The sequence below is a fragment of the Arachis hypogaea genome, chromosome 19 (assembly GCF_003086295.3).
Source record: "Arachis hypogaea cultivar Tifrunner chromosome 19, arahy.Tifrunner.gnm2.J5K5, whole genome shotgun sequence".
Taxonomy (NCBI): Eukaryota; Viridiplantae; Streptophyta; class Magnoliopsida; order Fabales; family Fabaceae; genus Arachis; species Arachis hypogaea.
This window is the reverse complement of record NC_092054.1, coordinates 912,297-935,915: the sequence shown is the minus strand read 5'-3', so window position 1 is coordinate 935,915 and position 23,619 is coordinate 912,297. Positions and strand designations below refer to the sequence as shown.

The window sequence follows — 23,619 nt, the reverse complement described above, 5'->3', positions numbered from 1 at the left end:
TCTTAATCTCTATATGTAGCCAAATTAATTAAATCAACTGCTTGTTGTATCTTATAACATGAAGTAATTAATCCAAAAGATTTAATTATTGATCGTATATAGAGTAGTTGATCTAATTTTCTAAATGAACTCTTTTTGGTCTGTTTTTGTCTCATAACAATAATGCAGTTTATGTTTTAGCAAGTCTAACCACTCTGGAAACCATTCTTCTCTACTTAGAGTGGTTCTCCAACCTCTATCAGAGCGTTGGTTGTTGGAACTCCCAATGAATTTACTGTTGCTACCTATCATGAACTTCATAAAAAGGTTTCCAAAAAAAGAGTGTAAATCGAAGAAGAAGCTAACGAGTTTCAAATGAAATTGGGAATTAAAGATTTAAATAGTTGCTAGGGACTAAATTGATGCAAAAATTTTAAATGCCATGTAATATATTCATTAGATGTCTAGTGTGGCATTCTGTTATACACATCATCTCTTTAGTAATGACTCTGTGATAGATATTATCGCAGGAACTAACGTGATTAAAATTTAAAAAGTTTACGAACTAAATTGAGGTAATTGGAATTTCAAAAACTAAATTGAGACTCGAGTATAACTTTAGAAATCAAACTAAATATTTTCTCAAAAGAATATTTTGTATCACTTGTCCCTTTTGCATAACAGCATAGAATATAGAGGATTCTAAATAAAATCGAGGAAGATAAAATCGACCTAATGCATCATTTGTCTCTCTCGTACATAAAGCATTTTCAGTCAAGTAAATACCACCTTCTACTTCCCAATTTTCATTTAATTTAATTTAAGGTTTTCTACATATAATTGGTCTCCAAACTATTTGCGAGTGAATTGGTACACAAGGATTGGGTACATCTTCCAAAACAAAAAAGTATGTGTTTTGAGAGTTATTTGAAACGTTGATTTGGACTTGAACGCTGAGATTTAGATCTCTTGTAAGATAGCGTCCGACTTGTTTGGTACTGAGAAGTTGCCGTCCAAGTTCTTCGTAAGGATGTGGGGGGTGGTATCTGCAAGAGACTCCAATGTTTAAATTTGCAAGGACTTTAGACAGGATTTAGTAGAATAGAACGTGTGTATACTTGAGAGGTGTCAGTGTATTTATAGTAGAGTCATTAACCACCTTTTGTTGGAGTAGTTCTACCTTTATTGATGGATAGTCATTCTCTTTGTCTTGGGAATTTGTTAGGATCTATCTTTCAGTGGAGATAGAGATGATTGGAGAGATTCACGGAGGCAATTACTTGTTTAGACAAGCAGAGTTGAGCCCTTTCCACGACGTCCGACCTCTTCAAAGAAGTCGGATATGCAGTAGAGGCCTCCTATTAGGGTTGGACCTTTTGTCCTTATTGAGCCTGACTTTATTTGTTAGATTAGGATATGAACAATATGCAACACACAATTTATATAAAAAAAAGTAGCGGTGAAGCTGGATCTGTTTTGTCTTAGACTCAACATTAAATATTTATTGGATCAATTTTAAAAATTATTGTTCGATTCTAGATCCAATAAAATCGTACTACTTTTGGACCACATTAAAACCTGCTCTATATCAAGTGAAAATCAAGTTTAAAAATTTGAAAAAAAAAACATCTCAGTATTTTTGCGGAAAAAAAAACATTAAACTGGATTCGGCATCCAACAAACAATCTTACATACATTGACCATCAATCCATCCTAGTAAAAAATATGTCATGGTCTGAGTCCATTCATAATTGGCGCTCAAGAGACAAGTTCTTTAACAAACCAATCAACCAAATTACAAAAAAACGGATAGAGTTTCTTTAATTTTAGAACTCTTGTCAAAATGAATATTATCTTCATGTATCAATAATAGACATCCATATCTAACAAAATAATAGCATATCCCAATTATATCCAAAAACTAAACTGTTATATCAAAAATAATATTTTCGATAAAGATGTTATTAAATTCTTTGACAGGCTAATGTTCGACAAATTCGACTTCAATCATTGCTAAGTGTCAAAATATTTCGATCAACTTTCAAATACATGTTAGAATTGGCTTTGGATTGGAGCCAATTACATACTCTGTTAGGTACTCTCTATTAATCAATTGATACAAATATGAAAGTCGAAATGACAGACCCGACGGAGGTCAACTATGTCGAAGAAGAGGTCAGCAGTTCAGTAGAAAAAATAACAAGTTGTGAACTTTGAAGTGGAGAATAACTACATTAGATTCATTGAGGATAGTCAATCGATGAAGGAGAGAATGTTGATCGACCAGGACTCATTGAGAGAGAGTGAGACAATCGAAGAAAGTTAATATGTGAAGATAAGTTGGTGGCAGTTACATACAACACTCAAAGAGCGGGAACGGTTATTCATGGATTAATGTACATGGAAGTTATATTTCAATCAGATTGGTTGAAGAGTCTTATAGATAGGAGAAGGCTTGAAGGAATAAGGGTTGGAATCTTTTCAGAGAAAACTCTCATACTCACTCACATCGCCAGCAACTTACTGAATCAGTCAAGAGTCTTTTTCTTTGAATGGTTCCTTCCATGTCTTTACTTTTCATTTAAATTTCCTGCCACTTTTTTTTCCATGCAATTTATCTTCATTGCAATGCCATTTTGATTCCTTTAAATTCAGCAACTTTTATCTTTTCCAGCCTTTACCTTTTTAATTTGCCCTTTACTTGTCTAAACACTTTTCCTTTCTGTAATTTAATTTTTTTTTTATTCAAATCTTTTATATTTTATTGTTTATTTCAAATTTCTGCAAAGCTTAATTCATTCTTCTTCGTCATTATCAAAGGTATGGATTTTGATGTAAATAAAATTGGTACTCACAAAGAGGAGTAAATTTCACTCCCAGATCATTAAATATCGAACCACCAAATCGACAAAACACAAACATATCAAAAGTCGCATCATATATGTTAAGTTGATAACTAAAACATATAGTTGAATCTATAGTCTTGTATAATTAAATCATAATTATTATCCAAAGAATTTAACATCCAAAATAACATAACTCACACGAGTATCCTGTCTATGATATATGGAGCATTGACATAATCTAGATTTTAGCATCAAAATTTCATCACATACAAACATAGCCCTTGTATAGAAGAAAGGTTCACCAAAATTACTAAGACCTACTATGGGGCAGATATAATAGAATCTGAATTGACACTTGTATCTAAAAAAATGAAAATATGATAGGAGAATTTTGCAACGCAACGAACAAACATTATATTTATAACCCATACAAGACGATAGAAATTTTACTTTAAAAGTTATATTTTTTTTCTAGAGATAAGAAATTCATATTAAGTAAATATGTAAATAAATAGATAAGTAATTAAATGAATAAAGTGAAATGAGAGTTCTCATTCTAGAAGTCAAATCAAATCGAATGCTACACACTTGGGCGGCTTCACCTCTAAGGATAGTCTTTTCCTCTAATGTGTCCGTACGGTATAACAGATCCAACGTGTGGCCTACACGTTAGATTAGCAACACCCCTGCTAATTGAGGTCTGAAACAAATGCATCTAGATTAACGTTATAACTACCGTTAACTACGATATTTTAGTCAGAGTCTCTCATAACAATCCAAAATAATTCATGTATAACAAATATCTAATTCTTGAATATATTACTAAATATCATAATAAATCAAATATATATATGTATGCATACTAAAAGTCAAATTAAAGTATAATAAAGTCAATTAAAAAAAATATGTATGTTTTATAAAATATATGAATATCGTCTCATGTGTATTTTTATAAAATTATAAGTTTCTCAAAAATCAATATTCATTTCAATAATTCAAATTTCACATCAATCAAATATTTTCAAGTGCTAAAAATCATAAATTAATTTAAATATTGATAGTAATACATTTAAAAATAATAATAGACATAATATCCATTCGCAACTTGGTTTTAAAGAACCGGAAGTAACTCTGAGCGTGTCACTGAATTACTAAATAATGTTCAATAACTTTACAACTCTAGAAATATGATGATGATAATAATAATAATAATATTTGTGAGCTAGTATTGGATGAACTGTGTACTTAGAATTGTGAGCCTTCTCAAAAATCGTTTTCTTTAAGTTGTGGCTATCCAACACACATAAAAGGTTACCACAACCAAAACACTTTACTCAACAGAAAAGTCTGAGTTCTTCCCATTGCAAATATCTTCTGTAAATTTTCTTAACTTTGGATCATTACTTTGTGCAACATTGATCTGTTCTATGAGAAAAGATTGAGTCCAAACATGTGCTAGGAGAGTTCCTGATTCTCCAAGGTCAAATTGGATTCCACTAGCCTCAAGTTGGTGGACTTCTTCAACAATTAGTCTCCTTACAAGAGTGATATGTGCTTTGCTACCCATAGACTTCATACTAAGGAGATCCACCACAATATTTGTCTTGCCGTGATGATATAAAATAGAACAATCATAATCCTTTAGCAACTCCATTCATCTCTATTGTCTTAGATTCAAATTCTTTTGTTGGAATATACTTTAAACTTTTGTGACTCGTATAGATCTCACAGGTCTCACCATAAAGGTAATGCCTCCAAATTTTTAAGGAAAAAATGATAGCTACAATTTCCAAGTCATGAGTTGGATAATTCTACTTGTGCTTCTTGAGTTGTCCGAGGCATAAGTAATATCTTAACCATGCTGCATCAATACACATCCAAGTCATATCCGAGATGCATCACAAAAAACTAAAATTTTCAGACCCGGAAGGTAAATTAAGAACAGTTGTTGAGGTTAAACAAGTCTTAAGCGTCTGAAAACTTTTCTCATAAATTTATTATCATTGAAACGTTACATTCTTTTGGATTAACTTAGTTAATTGCGTATAAATCCTCGAAAAATTCTTGATGAATCGCTAATAGTAGCAAGCAAATCCTAGAAAGCTACGGATTTCTATTACCATAGTAGACCTTGACCACTTCTAAATGGCTTCAAACTTCTGAGTCCACCATCATTCCATCTCTTTATACGCAATGCTCCAAAAATGTCATGTGATCGAGCCAAAACTCACATTTAGAGAACTTGGAATAAAGCTTATGGTCCCTTAAGGTTTGCAACACAATCCTCAAATAATATCCATGCTTTATAGCACTTTTCGAATATACCAAGATGTCATCAATAAAGACGATAGCAAAACAATTTAAGAAAGGTTTAAAGACCTGGTTCATTAAATTCATGAAAGCTGTTAGTGCATTCGTCAAGATAAAGGACATTACTAAAAACTCATAATGCTCGTAGTGACTAGCGAATACCAAAGATAATTTTTGGAATGTCTTCTTCTTTTATCTTTAATTAATGGTACCTTAAACCCAGGTCAATCTTAGAAAAACATGTAATTCTTTGAAATTGATCAAACTAATCATTAAGACTTGGCAGTAGATATTTTATTGAGCTGACAATAGTCCACACATAAACACATAATCACATCATTCTAGATATTTTATTGAGCTGACAATAGTCCACACATAATTACATCATTCCATCCTTATTCCATCATTTTTCTTTATAAATAGACATATGTTATATACATTTATATTATTTTATTATATCTAATTCAACCAAAATTAAACTTAGAAATTTCTAATTTTTTGGACTTCACTAGTTTTACCAGTTCAATAATCAATCTACTTTATATTTTATTTGGATTTAATTTTTGCACCATCACCTAATATTACTAGCATTTTCAAGCTGTTTGGAGCTTACACATTTGTATATTTATGTGGAGTTAATACTCAAATTAGTCTTTAAAATTATATTCATAGCTCAATTTCGTCCCCAAAATTTCAATTTATTTAATTTGATCCCCTAATTTAATATTTGTGACTCAATTGTATCGGTGTTACTGAGACATTATCCATAGAAAGGCTTGAAAACCCTCCTCCATCTCACTAAATAACGATTAATGGGAAAGGTCATATAAGGAGGAGTGAATATCTGGCATCCGCTATTAAAATTTAACAAGATGATCTGAAATGTAACATTTATTTATGTTTAATCATAGTAGCCGACAAACCAACCATCTCTTCATTCTTGAGCTCTGATACTTGCCACTCCAAAGTTACCTGTAAAAAAAAAAAACATTTAAAAAAGAATGGAAAAAGATAATAAAGAAACTTTCTAATGTACACTGTACAGGAACATACATGCATGCACGAAGTTATCAATTAATCATAACAGCAATTATAACGTTTGGTCCTTCTCTTCTCACTTTAATGAAATTCTTTTGTCAAAAAGAAAAAGAAAAAAATTTCCCTACTTATTATTTGTTCCCCCTATTCAACCAATGTCTCCCTCCTCCACTTTTCCATTCATGTTATTGAATAGGGATATAATTCAGAAACGATAATTAATGTGCATAAATGTTCTAAATGGCCAATTAGTTGTTAACAAATGAAATTTCAATACTGAACAATTATTTGATAGCTGAGGGAGTTGTAAGTAATAAATATGCTCACCTCACGGAAGATATTGCTATATGAAGTCTGCACAAAACCCTACAAAGCAATTAAGAGCTTAGTCAATCTAAATAGAACTTATAACAACCATTTGAATCTGAAAAAGAAAACGAAAAATGGAGAAAGCAGCATACACACCAATTTTTTGAATAGGTTAAGGGATGCTTCATTTGATTCTCCAATTTTGACACGAAAGACATTGATTCCTAAGCTCTCGATAGAAAAGGCCATCATAATCAGAACAGACTCCTTTCCTAGTCCTTTTCCACGGCTATGCTAGCAAAGACCAAGAGAACGATGAGCTTTAATACTGGCTGTCTCAGACGAAATCAAAACCAAAACCTTGCTGTTAAATTCAGGACCAGAAATGGCTTTTATTGTTAAAACTTCCATGATCATCATATAAACAAAAAGTTGATGTAAAGATGTTAGAGGATATAACTAAGAAATAATACAGTTTCTAAAATTTTATTCTGGTCTGATGGGTTATTATACTATACACCAACAGGACAAAGGTTATCGAAATGCAACCGAGAGAAAATGCTTGTATATTGACAATAGACCAGAACCATTCCAGAGTAGACTACAGCTATTTCAGAACAGAAACAAATTCGCCAATTAGTTTTAGGGATGCAAATTTAAAAGAGGAAAGCAGATTCACACTAATAGAAATTCATAAACTAAATGATGTAATCTACCTAACTCAAAGAAACCCATTTTAACTTGTTTTCACCTATATTCTCCTATGCCTACCGCTTTTAACTTTTTTCTGGGTATCTTTTTCTCTTTTTGATAAAAGAATATCACAGAGTAAAGAATGTTATAAGAAGGAAGGTTAGGATGTCGTCCTTACAGGGGGGGAAAAAAAAGAAAAAAGAAATGGTGTCAGAAGATAAGTGAAGCATAGCTTTCCAATCTCTCAATATTCTGAATTTCTGATATTGTAAGAACTCTAAAAAGATCATAAGCATTACACCAAACGAGGCCAAACATCTACATTGTGGTTCAACCAAATACACCATATAGTGGCATATACTGGATATTGCCAAAAAGATTCTGCCTTCACTATTCCCAAAGCAGCAAAAGTAATCAACAAAACCTGATCTAAGATTTACAACTAAACATACCAAATATATCAAGTTAACACAACCTTTGTTCAGGGTTAGATGACAAAGGAGCAATTTCAAGGAGACCCAATAAAGTGACTCTCAAAGGATTCTCTAACATTTAGGTTATCAGTAAAGGTAAAAATTCCAAGAAAAGGAAGAACCATATACAGTATAAAAGTTCTAGATAGGAGAGTTATGCAAGAATAATAGACGATATAGATGAGGAAGGTTAGTATAAAAGACAGCACCTACATGATGATCCTCCTCCAAGTGAAAGTGAGAACAATCACCCACCTTCAAGGAAAGCACAGGTTTGGAGGTAGGAAAAATAAAAAACGAGAAATGAATTTCCAAGGGATAGAATCAGAATGAGTAGCATATGGATAGCAATATAAGCCTCCCAACCATTTCATTCAAGCCATACTTACTACTAATAACTTGATGCCATAAAGAATGGGGCTCCAAAGAAACTACTTTAGCTGGCTGTGCTAGTAAAATTTCTAAATTTCTTCAGCATCTAAACTGCCAATTATTATTATTAGGGAAAACAAAACCTACAATCTCATCCTTGAAAACTCGAGGTATAAACATATTTGTCCCTAGAAAAACCTGTAATTTAGTCACATTATCACAAAACACAGTTTGGCCCTCTAACAAAACTGGTCCATGATATAAAGTTTAGGAAACTAATCACTTGCTGTCTATTTCTAGGATGAATATGTTATCTTGAGCTTTTCAAGGATGCCATTCATTTTCAATAAGAAATGATCTATAAAACATATCCAGTAAAAAGGACTAGAAAAAAACTGGTGAACTCTGAACCAAATATGTTAAAAACTAGTTTATGACATGAAAATTAAAGCTTTTACCTTTTTGGTTCAGCAATCATTACTTCAATCTCTGCCATGTGAGGATTATCCAAGTCATTCATGAAGATATTTACATCACCAACCATGGCTGCAATATAGCATATATTAGTCTCCAATCTAACCAAATTACTTGGAATCAAGAAAATTGCCCATGTAGCTGCAAGCATACCTAACTAAATTGCTGTTCAACTGAACAAGTTGAATCCACGAATATTTAACAACATAAGGATTGCAAGTTGAAACTAATGGAAGCAAGAAGCATGGCGGTGTTCACAAGATTACTACCCGACAACAGATTTTAATGCTCATACACTGATTAAAGAATTAAAAATCTGAATAGCCCCAAGTCAATTAATCAAATCTAAGTCCTTAACGAAATCATGTTGCATCCCTTTAATCATATTGAACAAACCCTGCTACCTATTCATTAAATACCCAAAGCAAGTTCTATTTTGCAAAAACTGAAACTATTCATATTCATACAATAAAATAAATGATAGAGAAAAGCATTATCGATCAGGGGAGTAAAGATTCAGAATATAAGGAGAAATAGAAAATTTTGAACAAAGAGGATTTTCAGAATAACAGCTAGTAAAAGAAGAACTTTTTCTTTTCTGTTCTTCTTAGGTTCCAAAAGATTCCCAAATTTTCCGGTTACTGAAATAGAAAAGAGGGGAAGAAGAAGAAACACAGAGAGATAAGGTCATAAAATCAACAGGAGAGATACCTTCAACATGGGGTTCCCCATGAGAGAAATTTCCAACAAGCAAATCTTTATCGAGTACAATAAACGTCTCCTCTGCAAAAAAAAAAAAGAACAGAATCAGCCATAAACCCTAAATTGCTCAACAAAAATGGAGAGAGAGAGAGAGAGAGAGAGAGAGAGAGAGAGAGAGAGAGAGAGAGAGAGAGAGAGAGAGAACTGTTAAGATCCTGAGACCAGGAAAGTTGCATGTGATACTCTTGGTCGAGGGAGAGAGGTTCTGAGGCAGTAGCCTCAAGAAGGGAAGGGTCTTGCATCCAGGAGTGATACTTGGGCACGTGGGACTCCATGTACGGAACAAGAATGACTTTCTGTCCCTCTAAACTCACACTCCCTTTGCCTCTCGCCGCCATCTCACAATTCAATCACCCCCGGCCCCCGCTTTCTATTATGTTTCTTTTCTTTTTCGCGCCAAGGCTTTCCAGCCGTTAGATTGGAATAAAATAACACAATCGACGGCCAACATTGCTGCTGTTGCTAAAGAGTAGAGTGTGCCCTAAACGAGAAAAAGCAAAGAGGAACACTCATCTGATCGGCGTTGCTCATGGAGAGTCGTCGTCCCCCCACTCAGCTGCGGCAACCACCATACCTCCCTGAGAATGTGATAATGTTGATCCTCTTATGGCTTCCTCTCAAAACCCTGATGCAGTTCAAGTGCGTCTGCCGTTCCTGGAACTCCCTCATCTCCAGCCCGGTGTTCGTCAAACTGAAATATCTCAGATCACCGAAAGGCGCCAACATCATGTTAACCATAGAATATTTGCATGATCCTCAACACCATATCATCCGTGCAGTCCCCTGCTCCGTTCCTTCTTTGCTTAATTCCCGCCTGTCAGCCGCTTCCGTATACAGTTCTTTCCCGATAATGGATGATTACTGGGTTGTAGGTACATGCCATGGCTTGGTCTGTCTCGCTGGCCCTATTTGGGACTCGGAGGATTCCACTGATGAGTTCTGGGTCAAGATTTGGAACCCGGTAACACGAATTGCATCTGGAAGATCTCCAATTTTACCCTGCAATTCCTTTGTGTCGTTAGAGTTAGGTTTCGGTTATGATTACAAAAATGAAGCTTACAAGGTGGTGGCTCTCATCACGAGTTTGGAGGCTGAAAAGGATTCTGAGAAATGTCAGGTGAAAGTTTACACAATGGGAGATTCTGGTTGGAGAGACAAGGGAAGCTTCCCTGCTCTTCCAATTGCAGGAAGAATTAGGAACAAAAATGATGGAATATATATAACTGGCACCCTTAATTGGTTGGCGTTGCGCAACTTCGAGGGTGATAATGCATGGGAAGATGTCACCGCTCTTGATCAAGTGGAGATAGTTTCTCTTGATTTGGGGGAAGAGACATACAAACATTTTGCGCTCCCTGATGGTCTTGATGAACGCCCCATACTTACGCCTGTTCTTGGGGTTTTGAACGAATATCTGTACCTCTGTCATGATTACGACACCACCAACTTTGTTTTGTGGCAAATGAAGGAGTTTGGAAATGCGAGATCTTGGACTCTATTGCTCAATGTTACAAATGAGCATCTTCAACTAGATAGCTTTTTCCTTGTATCAGAGGTGTTTCCACTCGTGCCCATGTGCATGTCTGAGAATGGTGATGTTGTGCTGATCTTAAGCGCAGAAGATATAGCAGTAATTCAGTATGATTTCAAAGATGATAGAGTAGAACGGCATGCAATTCCCAGAGGAGAAGTGTGGATCCAACCGAAAGATTATACTGAAAGCTTGGTTCTGCCTCTGTGACAGTAAGCTTTGCTTTGATTATCTTAACTTATAGTATATCATTAAGGTTATTTTAAATCCTAGCCATTTCATGTAGGATATAGTATCCACTTTTGGTGTAGTCTTAGTGTTACTAATTTGTTTGCTTATTGTATTTGCTGCTTCTAAATTAGTTGGATGAGCATCTATGATTTAAAAGAATAGATGAGATCATTTTTTTAGTTCACCTTTGGGTTTTTGTTATTCTTGGTTGATTCTTCACACACTATTATTTCAACTATCTAGCCTTGTTTTGTTTTTTTATTTAAACTTCTTTCTTCATAAATTCTTCAGTAGCTTCCTTTTGATAGTAATGTAGGTTTCCATGGAATCTATTAAAATGGAAAATAAGCAATTACGAAAGACCTATTGTGTAGATGCTGAATCATTCTATATGAGATTCTTGTGTGTAAAATTTCTGCCATTTTGGTAAGTCCTGGCCTAATTTTTTTTAGTAACGTAAGTGACTAACTTGAATTCCTTTTCATAGTGCTGCTACAGTTGGTTCTATTATAGGGGGAAAATTTCACTTCTGTTTGAACTTTGAATAATTGATATATGCAGCCAGAGCTTCAAGAACTTGATGGATTGTTGATGGTATATGGAGGAATCAAGAGAGGTGGGAAGGATGAAAGGAGAAAGGTGCTATCAAAGTTTCTATTTCAGACTTCAGTTCCCTTGTTTACTTTTGTTGCAATTGAGATTATGACCGTCGTGTAATTTCTATAGCAACTTTCTGATAACAAGTCATTACCTAAATGAATACTTGGGAATTTTAATATCCGACACTTTAGTTTCCCAAGTTTTAGAATATATAAAACAGTCTCTAACGTTTACCTCTGTTAGACAATATAATCTCCTATCGGACTCCCAGTATTTATCATGCTTTCCATCTCGCGCAAGCTATTTCATAACATGTCATAGCAATCATTAGTGTGGTGGCCATATATGCGTTGATACTTACAATATTTCAACCTGTTGCCTCCTTTCTTGCTTCTGATTGGACGTGGATGTGGTAACTTCTTCACTTGACAAATGTCCCTATAAACTTCAACAAGAGATATTCTTAGTGGGGTGTAAGAGTGATACCTCTCAGTCTAACCAGTGTAGTCGTCATTCTTCTTTTGATCCTTCTTGTTATAGCTTTGACCAACTTTTTTTGTTCTGATGAGGTCTTCGTAACTGTGCAGTCTCTTCCATGTTGATGTATTTGTCGGTCCTTTCTTGAACGTCAAACAAGGAGGTTGGATGTCTCTTGGATATGGTCTATGAGAATGGACCATCCCAGAGGCCATTAAAGCCGCAAGCCATTGAATGTCCTGAAGAATAGGATCTATTTCGACTTCAATGCTTGCTCTAAGGTTGCCCAATTCAACAAATATTTTTTCCGTTTGTAAATTTTTTGCTAAATTCAGTGCACTCCTTATGGCATAGGTCTCTGTTGCTAGACTTGACGAGGCTACAATTTTCTCAGTTGTCCCTGTGATTAATCTTCCTGACTTATCTCTGATCACTACGCCTGTAGCACCTTCCCCCAAGTCCTTTCGAAAAGCAGCATCCATATTTGCCTTAATCCACTCTCCGGGTGGTGGCTTCTGCCTTCTAGATCACATTTTGTTTTGTTCGAGTGTTCCATACTTAAACAAGGAGATGGGCCTATCCGCCTATGTAGTAAAAAAAGGAGAGAAAGGATTTTACTTGAGTATTGTGGTTTATTCCTGCCATGCATGAATTAGTATTAGAGTTCTGCTGTTATTAATAAAGTATGAAGAACGTTGAAATCTACATTCAATGAAGGTGACAATTAGAAGCACCATTGAATATTAGTAGGTAGGATTTGATTATGTAGTATGATTGAAAAAGGCAACGATGCAAATTAATTTAGGGGTGTGTTATTTGAATCGTTATATTAATGTATGTATATAAGGCTGCGTTTATTTATAAGCATATGACAATTCAGATTTCAGACATAAATACATACCGTGAAAATTCAAATGCAGTCGATTTTACATGAAGTTGATAATGAGAGCTGTTAAATGATTTGACTGATTTGACTAAATTTTCATCTAACGACTTTCAGCTATTAACTTTACATGAAGTTGATTCTACCTGAGTTTTCACATAGATAGAGATGTAACTTTTTTTTATTGTCAACATCAATTTTTTATAATTATATGTTTTATTATTGTATTTTTTCTTTTTAAATTTTGTATAAAAAAATTAAGATAAATCAAATTTTTTATTATTTATTTTATTTTATTTTATATTCAGTTTATTATCAAATAAAATATAAATTATTCATTTTCATTTTATTTTTAATGTTCTACCAAACGTAGTCTAAGCTAAGGTAAATTGAATGGCGTGATCAACTTTTTCAAATTTTAAATGTCCAAAATTCGAATCCGTCTTTAATCAACAATTTCACTTGCGTGTCATGTACTCTTCTTACCTCCAAATTGCGCTTGTCTTTCAAAATCCTTTATTCCCTCCAAAATTTCAGTGGCTTTTCAAATTCCCAAAAATCAAAATGCCAAGCCAGTGAACCACCGATACCTTCATAGATCCCGCCCAAAAGATGTTCCTCTCTCATTCTCTCTATAAATGTTCAATCCATGATCCCCAAACTTACCCATCACCATTCACCATCAAAGATCCTTCTTTAATTCTCATCCTCGATTCATTCAATGGCTTCCTTCAAGCACCCAACTCCCTTTATCTCCGGCAAGGATCGTTACCCTTCTGGCGAGGTCCATGTTATTGTTGGTCCCATGTTTGCAGGAAAAACTTCTTCCCTTCTTCGCCGTATCGAATCCGAAGTTGACAATGGCAGGTATTAATGAATCTAACATGCTCTGTTTAAGTGAATTAGTGGATGGGTTGTGCGTTTTTTGGTTTTTAACAATCGTTTTGAAGTCTTTAATAGTATCTTGTTTTTGTTGCTCTACTCGGCTGGAAAATTTTGATAACTTGAAATGAGATAATCTGAGTGGGAATTCTGTTACCCTCGGCTCAAACTGAATCACGATGAAACTTTGGTGTTTTGGTGGGGAATCCCTTCCTTTTCAGTTACTGCTGACTATACATGCTTCACCACATAATTTTTTTCTCTTGGAACGAATAATAAAAGAAGAAAGAGTAGTACTCTTTAAACTGAAAAACTGTGATCTGATAGTGATTTGTAGAATCTTCTGCTGGGGGCTAATTCCTCTTTATGTTTAAATTATGTTATGTTGTGAAGAAACGTGGCTATGTTAAAATCAAGCAAGGATACAAGATATGCCATTGACTCGGTTGTGACACATGATGGGATTAGATTTCCTTGTTGGGCATTGCAAGATCTGATGTCATTCCAAGAAAAATATGGTCATGATGCTTATCGAAAGGTAGTCTTGATATTTCATTATGTTACAGTTGACTATTGCTTAGGGTATATTGCTTATTTGAATTTGTGGTGCTATAGTTGCATAGTTGATATAGTAATTTAGTTCTCTTATAGAGGAGCAAAGCGATACCCTTAGCTAGATGTAATGTTGGCTGAATGTTAGTAGTATTTTGGATGCAGTTGGATGTGATTGGTATAGATGAAGCTCAATTTTTTGAGGACCTATATGAGTTCTGCTGCAAGGCTGCTGATGAAGATGGTAAAATTGTGATTGTTGCTGGCCTGGATGGTGATTACTTGAGGTACTTTATGCAGATATTCTAATCGTTGTTGTGTTCAGTACCTTTGTTTTACTGCGCTGGAAATGTTACCAATCTGGATGTTTTTCAAACCTTTTTTTCTGCTATCTATGTTCTTCAGGAAAAGCTTTGGTTCTGTGCTTCACATAATACCGCTTGCTGATACTGTAACCAAGTTGACAGCTCGATGTGAATTATGCTGCAAGCGTGCTTTCTTCACTCTCAGGAAGACACAAGAGACACAAACTGAACTGATTGCTGGTTCTGATGTCTACATGCCAGTGTGCCGATATCACTATATTAACAGTGAAGTTGTCACTGAAACTTCAAAGAATGTGTTGGAATCTGTCAAATGCAACAATGATTCACTTCTTGATGTAGCCACAAGCTTTTAGTGTGGAGATACATAAAACTTGCCCCAAAATGATTTTTGGAGCATATTGTCCATTGCTATTAGTTAATTCAACAAGTTATCTTGGAATTTTGGTTGTCATAGGGTCTATGTAGTTGTATATAGATATAATTATAAATATACTGGTATTCAATAGTGGTTTTTAATTATTGTTGCGTTATCATATTTCAATGAAAGAAGTATTGCTTATCCTATGTCCTATGACATGAAATTTTGGTATTTAGACGTTTTTTCTTTTTGGATGTTAACCTTTTGTAAAAGCATCTGTTTACTTTAGGCAAAATTGTCAACATACAATTCTATTTTGTAAATCGCGTAGTATCTGTCATTTTATTTTGCAAATTACCTTTCATATTCTTCGTTTTCAAACTGGAGGTTCTTCCCGATGAGAATTCAATGTACACCAAAGATACTAAATAACTATAAGGTGTAAATGGTCCATGACTAGAGCTAGAGCAAAAAGAGTAAGACTAAAAAGCAGCTTTTTTGCAAGACTAAACTAGCCATGGAGGAAAAGACCAAGAGTAATCAGATTGTATGTGAATTGCGAAAATGGACCATCCTTCTTCAGCTTTAAGAGTAGCCAAATGCAGCATGAATAAGTGACTTGGAGACCTAAGATGAAGCCAAATTTAAGTGATTCAAAATGATAACAGAAATGGTTGGAATTATTGTCCTTTTTCTTGTGATTTTTGTGTAGTTTCCAATAACTTCAATTTCAAGAGCATTTTGATTTTCTATTCAGATTTGCATATTTAAGGGCCTAGACCATTATGATGCATAATGGTACTCTTTTTTAAGAAACTGTGCTGGCAGGATGTTTTTCTTAGTTGGATTATTCTTAGTAATGATGGGGTATCCTTTCTTAGTCGATTTAGGCCTTAGTCGGTTATTGGATGAACTACAATGTTATCTTCAGCTTCACTATAAACAGGATATGATGTAAAACGACACGATAAAAATTATGAATTTTGAGTTTTCCCTCATTGAGAGCTTCCCCTTTCTTCTTGGTAACGAGCTAAATTTGATCTCATCAATATAATGTGACGCTGCGGATTATCATTGGACTTCGAAGTCTCAATTCCATTTTGTTCGTTTGTTTAAATAAGCAGAAAAATCTGTACCGCTACAAGGTTCAATCCCATGGGATCTTCTACTCTGATTTGTATTACTGTTAATAAAATATCCTTTTTCCTTGGAAGCAAAAACAATTTACCTTATACATAGGTATAGAAAAAGTAAAGTGCAAAATTGTATGTTTCATCTACGAGTAAATACCCATAATAGTCCCTGAGATTCACGCAATTACTCATAGTAATCCCTGAGATTTCGATTTCCCTATTGTAGTCCTCCAGATAGAGCTCCGAGCACTCAAACTAGTCCCTGGCCATATTTCAGGTGATGACTCATCATCGGAGCGCTGACGTGGCCTAGGATTACCACGTGGGACATGTCCAAAATGACGTCGTTTTGGGTTTGGCACCCTTGGAAGCCAAAAACGACGCCGTATAGGTGTTACTTAATATGAAAAACAGTTTTCTCCACCAACACAAACACTTCGTCTCTTCTTCTTTCACCCTCTGAGTTCTTCTTCATCTCCCCAACAATGGCGTAGCCGTAGGGTTGTATGTGCTGGGTTAACAAAAATTTGAGAGAAGAAGTCATCTGATCAGAAGTTGTTGTTGCTCTTCCCTTCCCTTCCTTCACCACAAAGACGAGGTTCTGACGTTGTGATCAGACTCAAGGTAACTTTTTTTTATTATTTTGCATTTTGAATACAGTGTTGGTTGATGATAGCATTGGTCAGTGTTGTTGAGGTTCTGGAGTTTTGGTGTCATTGTAGTGTCTAGGGTTTGAATCTTGGTTGGGGTTTGTGGGGTTGCTGTAATACCCGAATGAAACAGGGAAGAAACAGGGAGAAGTATGGATGTTTGGAAAAAAATGTTTTCTTGTGGTGATTATTTTTCCTTTTTAATGCATGAGTAGGCTTTCAAATTCTCCCTATGTATTGTAAAAATTTTAAATTTCTTGCAGATGGAGGAGAAGTTGGACATCATGTTTCATCATGGGGGTGACTTCAAAAAAAATGCAGAAGGAATTATGATATATTCTCCGGACAATAAGGCCTGTTTAGGTGATCTAGACACTGATACTCTGGATGTGTTCTACATACGGAACTACCATAAGGAGCTTGGGTACAATGACATTAAACAGTGCTGGTGGCATGTTCCTGGAAAATGTTTGGAGAAGGGGTTGAGAAATGTAAACAGTGACAAAGAGATAAGAGAGATGGTGAATTGTGCTAGGACAAATGAGGGATTGATTGATATATTTTTCGAGCATACAGTGTCAGTGCCGGAGGTGTTAGAGGGAGATAACACAGTTGTGTACTTGGATGATCATGGTGGAGAGGGATGTAATGCAGGTACAGATACTGATGCGAGTCCCCCAGTTACAGAGACTCATGCAATCATAGTTGCTCTTAGGGGTGCACATGGGCCGGGTGAAGCCGGGTTTTAGGTGACCCAGACCCGGCCCGAAATATAGACGGGTCTATTTATTAGACCCAGACCCGGCCCTAGACCCGATGAAACCAACAGTCTTTCGGACCACAATTAAACCGGGTGAAAACCGGGCCATAACCAACCCTTCTTCAAAATTAAAACATAATCACAATCAATACCAAAGCATCATCACAATCAATAGTCCAATACTAATATTGTCTAATAACACTAAATATTTAAGTCAATACAAATAACACAATAATATGCATTAGTCTAAAGTCAATACAAATAATACAATAATATTTAAGTCAATACAAATAAAATGTTAAGGTTTACAATACATAAGAATAATCATCCTCTATCAATAGCCATTAATGTTGTCAACTTGTTCCTTGTGATGTGGATGCATTAGTGAAACCTACAAAACATATAAAATAACTCATTTTTCATATAAATGATTATTACTTGAAATAAATAAGTCACAAATACTAAAGATATCATAAATGTACCTTCAACAATCTTCTGACTGTTATCAAATTGATCAAACTCTTGATCTCCAACGTCTTGTTTAGAAGGGCACAACCAACTTTGAGTGCATATCAAAGCTTCAGCCATTAATGGTGACAAAGAGCTACGAAAGACATCAAGCACACGTCCACCGGTGCTGAAGCATGATTCAGAAGCAACAGTTGAAACCGGAATACCCAAGATGTCGCGGGCTATGAGAGAAAGAATCCTGTATTTTGAAGCATTCACTTTCCACCAAGTCAATATATTAAAATTCTCATCTTCCACAGTATCCTCGGCCAAATATCTCTCCACATCTGACTTGCTATCTGCATTAGCCTTCTCTCTTTTTTGTTTTTTCCACATATTCACTCGATTTTCAGAAACGCCCTTGGCACCAGCTGAGATTTTAATATTGTCATCCAATACAATACTAGATGAATCTCCACCATCATCCCTTCCTTTATCATCGACAACCTCTTTTTCATAAAACTTATGCAATGTATCTAATGTGAGTTTAACAACACCAGTCATGCTAGTAGATACTTCCTTGTCATAGACATCCTCCAAACACCAACAGAGATAATCTAGTTTGTACCAAGGATCCAATACAACAGCAACAAGTAACAATGGATTAAATTTGTCAACTGGTCCCCAATATTTATCATATTTATGTTTCATAGAGCATGCCATACTTCCTAACAAATCAGATTGATTGTGGCTCCAAGATGTTAATTGAGAAGCAACAGATGCAATTTCATGAAAACATATGTTAGATGTAACATGCAAGGAAGATGAGAAAGTCAAAGTTATCTCATAGAAAACTCTCAAAAAATCCATGAATAACCTAGCATGTTGCCAATCAAGGGGCGTAGGTGGACCAATTTTCTTTTTTCCCCCACTATCCTCTCCAAACCATCTAAGAAAATCAGGTTCTTGATCATAAAGTCTATCAAAAGCTTTTTCAAATTTCTCGGCATGTTCCAACATTAGATAGGTAGAATTCCACCTAGTTGGAACATCCAAGCACACAAGACTTTTAGATTCAATTAATTCAGCCTCAATGCAATCTTTAAATTTTTTAGTCCTTTGAGGAGAGGACCTAACATACCTTACAGCATTTCTAATGCTTTCAATTGAAGTGTGTTGCTCTTTAATTCCTTCATTCACTACCAAATTAAGAACATGAGCACAGCATCTCACATGTATATACTTTCCTCCACACACTAACCCACCTCTTGCACCTAATTTCCTTTGAAGATAAGTAATAGCTCCATCATTCGAAGTTGCATTATCCACTGTGATTGTGAAGACTTTTTCAATTCCCCACTCTCTCAAGCATTTCTCAATTTCTCTTCCAACAGTGTCACCCTTGTGGTTCTCAATTTGACAGAAATTTATAATTCTCTTTTGTAACATCCATTCTTCATCAACAAAATGTGCAGTCAAGCTCATATAAGTATAGTTTTGATTTGATGTCCAGCAATCTGTTGTCAAACAAACCCGAGCACATGACTTTGCCAACCATTCTTTTAGCCTTTTCTTCTCATCTAAATAAAGTTGAAAGCAATCTCTTGAGACTGTCATCCTAGATGGTACCGTAAATCTTGGCTCAAATCGACTTAACATCCTACGAAACCCAATCCCCTCGACAAATTTAAACGGCATTTCATCAAGTACAACAAACTCAGCTACAGACTTCTTACAATCTTCTAAGTTATAACCCTTAAAAGCATTGCATAGATTCTCTTCTTCAATTTTGGGCATGTACCCATGAAGTGTACCCTTCTTCCCCGCTTTAGTAAATATCCACTTATGAGCACTCTTTAAATGCTTATTTAGAGAATTTGTGCCATGTTTAGTAGGATGACAACCGTATTTTTTCTGGCAATGATTACATTTAGCTTGGTGCAGTCCCTTTGTCTCAGTTAATGGAAGTTGAGTAAAATGCTGCCAAACATACGATTTCTTTCCCCTTGTTCGAGCAGCTTCTAGATTCTCCATTTTTTCATCAGAATTTTCTTCATTAGCTTCTGGTTCAGCAGGAGTTGTGGCAGCATCAATTGCAGGATCAGCAACATTTTCAGCTTCAATTTCCATTGTTTTATTCTCCTCCATAAATTCTGAAGGAATGCAATTATCTCCTCCTTCCATTGTTCGTTACCTAAACTGGCTAAGCAAACAAAATCAAGAACAAATTCAACAATAATCAGCAAATCAGAAAGATAGAAATCTTATAATAAAACATGAAAAAACAAATCAGTAAATATACAATAAACACAAGTAAAAATTTAGAAATCAGTACAAAATCAGTAAACCCAGAAAATCAGTAACTAATTATCATAACAGATTCTTGTAAGGATTAGAGGGCAAAGATCAAGTTCAACTGCAACATATAAAATGGCTTACATACAAGTAATGATTAAGCAATCAACCAAACAAACAAAAATGATCATACAATAAAGAAAAAAAAAGATGCTTACATACAATTAATCATCAACCAAACTAGGCCAAGAACCCATGATATTCGTGTCATATATTCCAAGAAGTAGCAACAAACACTATTTTTAATTTTAAGAGTAGACTTTCACCAAAAAAAAAAGAAACTTTTAAAGAGAGTAGACAAGGAAGGTGAGATCCTAAATTAGGAAATACAGTGCATTATACGCTCATTTGCTTTTGGGGAAACATCGAAGCTTCTTGCATAGACTCTCTCCCTGATAGAGACATACATTAAGAAAGGGACCAATATTAATTATGAAGTTGATAGGAGATAATGATCAAGGTTGTTAAAGCTAACCTGCCAAAGTAGAACATAAGTCTCTAGCTATGCCAATATGAGTTTTGTGAAAAAGAATGCAGATAAGAAAACAGCTCTCCTAAGGAGTTGAAGAATAACTAGAGAAACCAACTAGTACCATTCTGCATATTTTCATGAATGATCAACATCTGACAACTCAAAATTGACCCACCAAAAACGAGCAAAAATTTGACTCAAACTTGTTATCACTGCTTAGCTGGGTATTTTTAGACTAGTTAAGAACAAACACTAGAAGGCAGAATAAGGATTATACAATATCCAATCTTTCTCTTCAGCATATTACACTAACAATTCCTCTTTGTCCTGTATGCAGGGGATGATGCAACTTGAAAGAGTCACAAATGGCCAAACAATGCCAAACATCTTAAACCAAGCTTTGCTTCATACTCTCAATATATGAACATGTGAATGCGTAGTAAACAGTGAATCAGAACAAAAAATAAGCTAAACACACAATCACACATCAACAGCCACACACACCTAATCAGAGTTCTAATAATGAAAATCAACACCTACAACCAAAATTCACAAATTCTGTTTATCAAAAACCCTAATCCTTAATCAAAATATTAATGACATAATAAAATTAATTACTTACCTGAGCAGAAGACCTGAAAAGAAGACCAAAGAAGAGAGCAGAGCAGAGGAAGCAGGAATAGCATAGCAGAGCAACTTCACCGAGAAGCAGGGTAGCACCGTACGAAGAGCTTCGGCGGTGACTGGGGTGAAACACGGAAGGTTGTGAAGAGATGAGAAAGGGAGGAGTCGGCGACTGCGTGTTGGGTGCCGCGAGACTTGGAGTGGGCCGTGGGGAGAGAAGATGGGGTCAGGGTCACTGGATCAGCCTGCGCCGTGGGGAGTGGCGACTGCCAGAGCCGGAGTGGGGCGTGGGAAGTGCCGGAGTGGGGACTTGGGGTGTGGGGGTGAGCCTCAATGGCTGAGGGCTGAGGCGCTGAGCTGCTAAAGGAGGCACGAGGCAGTGAATGTGATGACTGATGCGTGTTCTGTGTTGCCCTAGCCCAGTAACGCGTTTGTGTGTGTGTAATGTTTATTTGGCCGGGCCATGGGCCGGGTCCGGGTGACCCGAGCCATGGCCCGGTCCCGGCTTCACTTCCCTTTTTTGATTTCACTTTTTTCCCGGGTCCACCCCGGGTCACTTCGGGTCCGGGTCTTCGCGGCCCAAATTCCTTCGGGGCCGGGCCGGGTCATCGAGCCGGTCCGGGTCTGTGCACCCCTAGTTGCTCCTCCTATCCCTAAGGTTGTACCCAACACTTCTTGCAAATCCAGTCCCAAAAAAAAAACAGAACATCTCCACGGCAATCACAACCATCACACTCCAAAACTGCCAATCCTTCCAAAACAACCAAACCTGTGAAGAAGACCAACTCCTCAAAAGTCACCAAGCCCACCAAGCCCACAAAGCTCACGAAGCCCACCAAGCTCACCAAGCCCACCAAAATCAGCCAGCCCACGAAATCCAGTCAGAACACTAAATCAGATAGGAGCAAGAAGCAGAAACTGTCCAAGAGACCAAGTATTTCCAGGAGACCCTGTACACGGTCTGCTGCTAGAGGATTTACTAGCAAAGTGTTTAACAATGAAGTTCCCTTTGATTTATCTTCTGACTCCTCTGATAGTGAAGAGGATAGCATGTTCAAGCCAGGTCCGGATGAGGGTAGTTCCTCTAATTCTGAGGCTACAGGGAGATCTTAAAACTGGGAGTAAGATTAGGAGAAACATGACACATGCTACGGCGGGTAAGAGAAATATTAGTCCACTAGGTAAAGGGAAAGAGAAGATATTACATGAAGACGATGGTTTGGTGGAGGAGGTGAGCGACGCTGAGGTTGACCTTGGGTTTGTGGGTTGTGTTCATGAAGGGGTAGAGTATGGACTAGACCCAGGTGTTGACTCTGATGGCACCAATTCTTGGCACTCGGAGGAGATGAAGACATCTCCAAACTCAGAAGATGAGCTGGAGGAAGGAAATGAATCTGAAGAGGCAAGTCCGCTGTTTAGGGAGGGTGCAAGGTTTGGAGAGCTGCACCTTGAGGTAGGCATGAAGTTCGGAACTAAATAGGAATTTAGAGAAGGTTTGAGAGAATATACAATCCAAGAGGGAAGAAGCATAAAGATAGTGAAAAATGATAACATTAGGTGCAGGGCGGTGTGTAAGGTGAAAGAGTGCCCATGGGTGGCTTATGCATCTAGAGACCATGAAGACACATGTTGGCAAATTAAGACATTCAATGATGACCACACTTGCCCAAGAGAGGACAAGAATAGGGCTGCTAACAGGAATTGGGTATGCAGCAAGCTTGTGAAGAAGGTAAGAAAGTATCCAAATTTTAGACACTGCGAGGCTGCAACTTACTTCAAGACACGGTTTGACTTGACTCTGAATAAAAACTCAATATCCAGGGCATTAATGGATGCAAGAAGTGTAGTGTATGGGGATGAGAAAGAACAATATAGGATGGTTAGGGATTATGTAATGATGCTGTTGAAGACTAATCCCGGTTCCACTGTACAAATATGCACCACCCCCCAACCAGGTGATGAAGTTACCTTTGAAAGAATGTATATATGCTTAAGTGGCTGCAAAAACGGGTTCAAGGCTGGTTGCCGACCTTTGATAGGTCTGGATGGTGCTTTCCTGAAGACCCGGTTTGGTGGACA

At 36.2% G+C, this 23,619-nt stretch overlaps 3 protein-coding genes across 4 annotated transcripts; 2 read left to right on the top strand and 1 right to left on the bottom strand.

Annotated features, from left to right (window-relative positions):
* Positions 1–5,812: 5,812 nt before the first annotated feature.
* LOC112776169 (GCN5-related N-acetyltransferase 9-like) lies at positions 5,813–9,665 on the bottom strand. The gene is made up of 6 exons (XM_025820207.3): positions 9,402–9,665; positions 9,206–9,277; positions 8,479–8,566; positions 6,639–6,771; positions 6,501–6,539; positions 5,813–6,107 (listed from the first exon to the last, which is right to left on the bottom strand). The coding sequence occupies exons 1-6, from the start codon at positions 9,592–9,594 to the stop codon at positions 6,027–6,029; spliced, it is 606 nt and encodes a 201-aa protein (XP_025675992.1). The 5' UTR covers positions 9,595–9,665; the 3' UTR covers positions 5,813–6,026.
* A 120-nt stretch (positions 9,666–9,785) lies between these two features.
* LOC112776167 (F-box/kelch-repeat protein At3g23880-like) lies at positions 9,786–12,932 on the top strand. Of its 2 annotated transcripts, XR_011877170.1 has the most exons (3): positions 9,786–10,999; positions 11,580–11,657; positions 12,206–12,932. XR_011877170.1 is itself a non-coding variant. In XM_025820205.3 (2 exons), the coding sequence occupies exon 1, from the start codon at positions 9,786–9,788 to the stop codon at positions 10,995–10,997; it is 1,212 nt and encodes a 403-aa protein (XP_025675990.1). In that variant the 3' UTR covers positions 10,998–10,999; positions 11,580–11,835. The 2 variants fall into 2 exon arrangements, 1 of the variants encoding a protein (XP_025675990.1); XM_025820205.3 differs by lacking the exon at positions 12,206–12,932 and having other exon boundaries at positions 11,580–11,835.
* Positions 12,933–13,575: 643 nt separating this feature from the next.
* LOC112779582 (thymidine kinase a-like) lies at positions 13,576–15,319 on the top strand. Its single transcript, XM_025823899.3, has 4 exons — positions 13,576–13,845; positions 14,254–14,398; positions 14,578–14,699; positions 14,818–15,319. Exons 1-4 carry the CDS (start codon positions 13,700–13,702, stop codon positions 15,089–15,091), a joined length of 687 nt encoding a protein of 228 aa, XP_025679684.1. The 5' UTR covers positions 13,576–13,699; the 3' UTR covers positions 15,092–15,319.
* Positions 15,320–23,619: the final 8,300 nt, after the last annotated feature.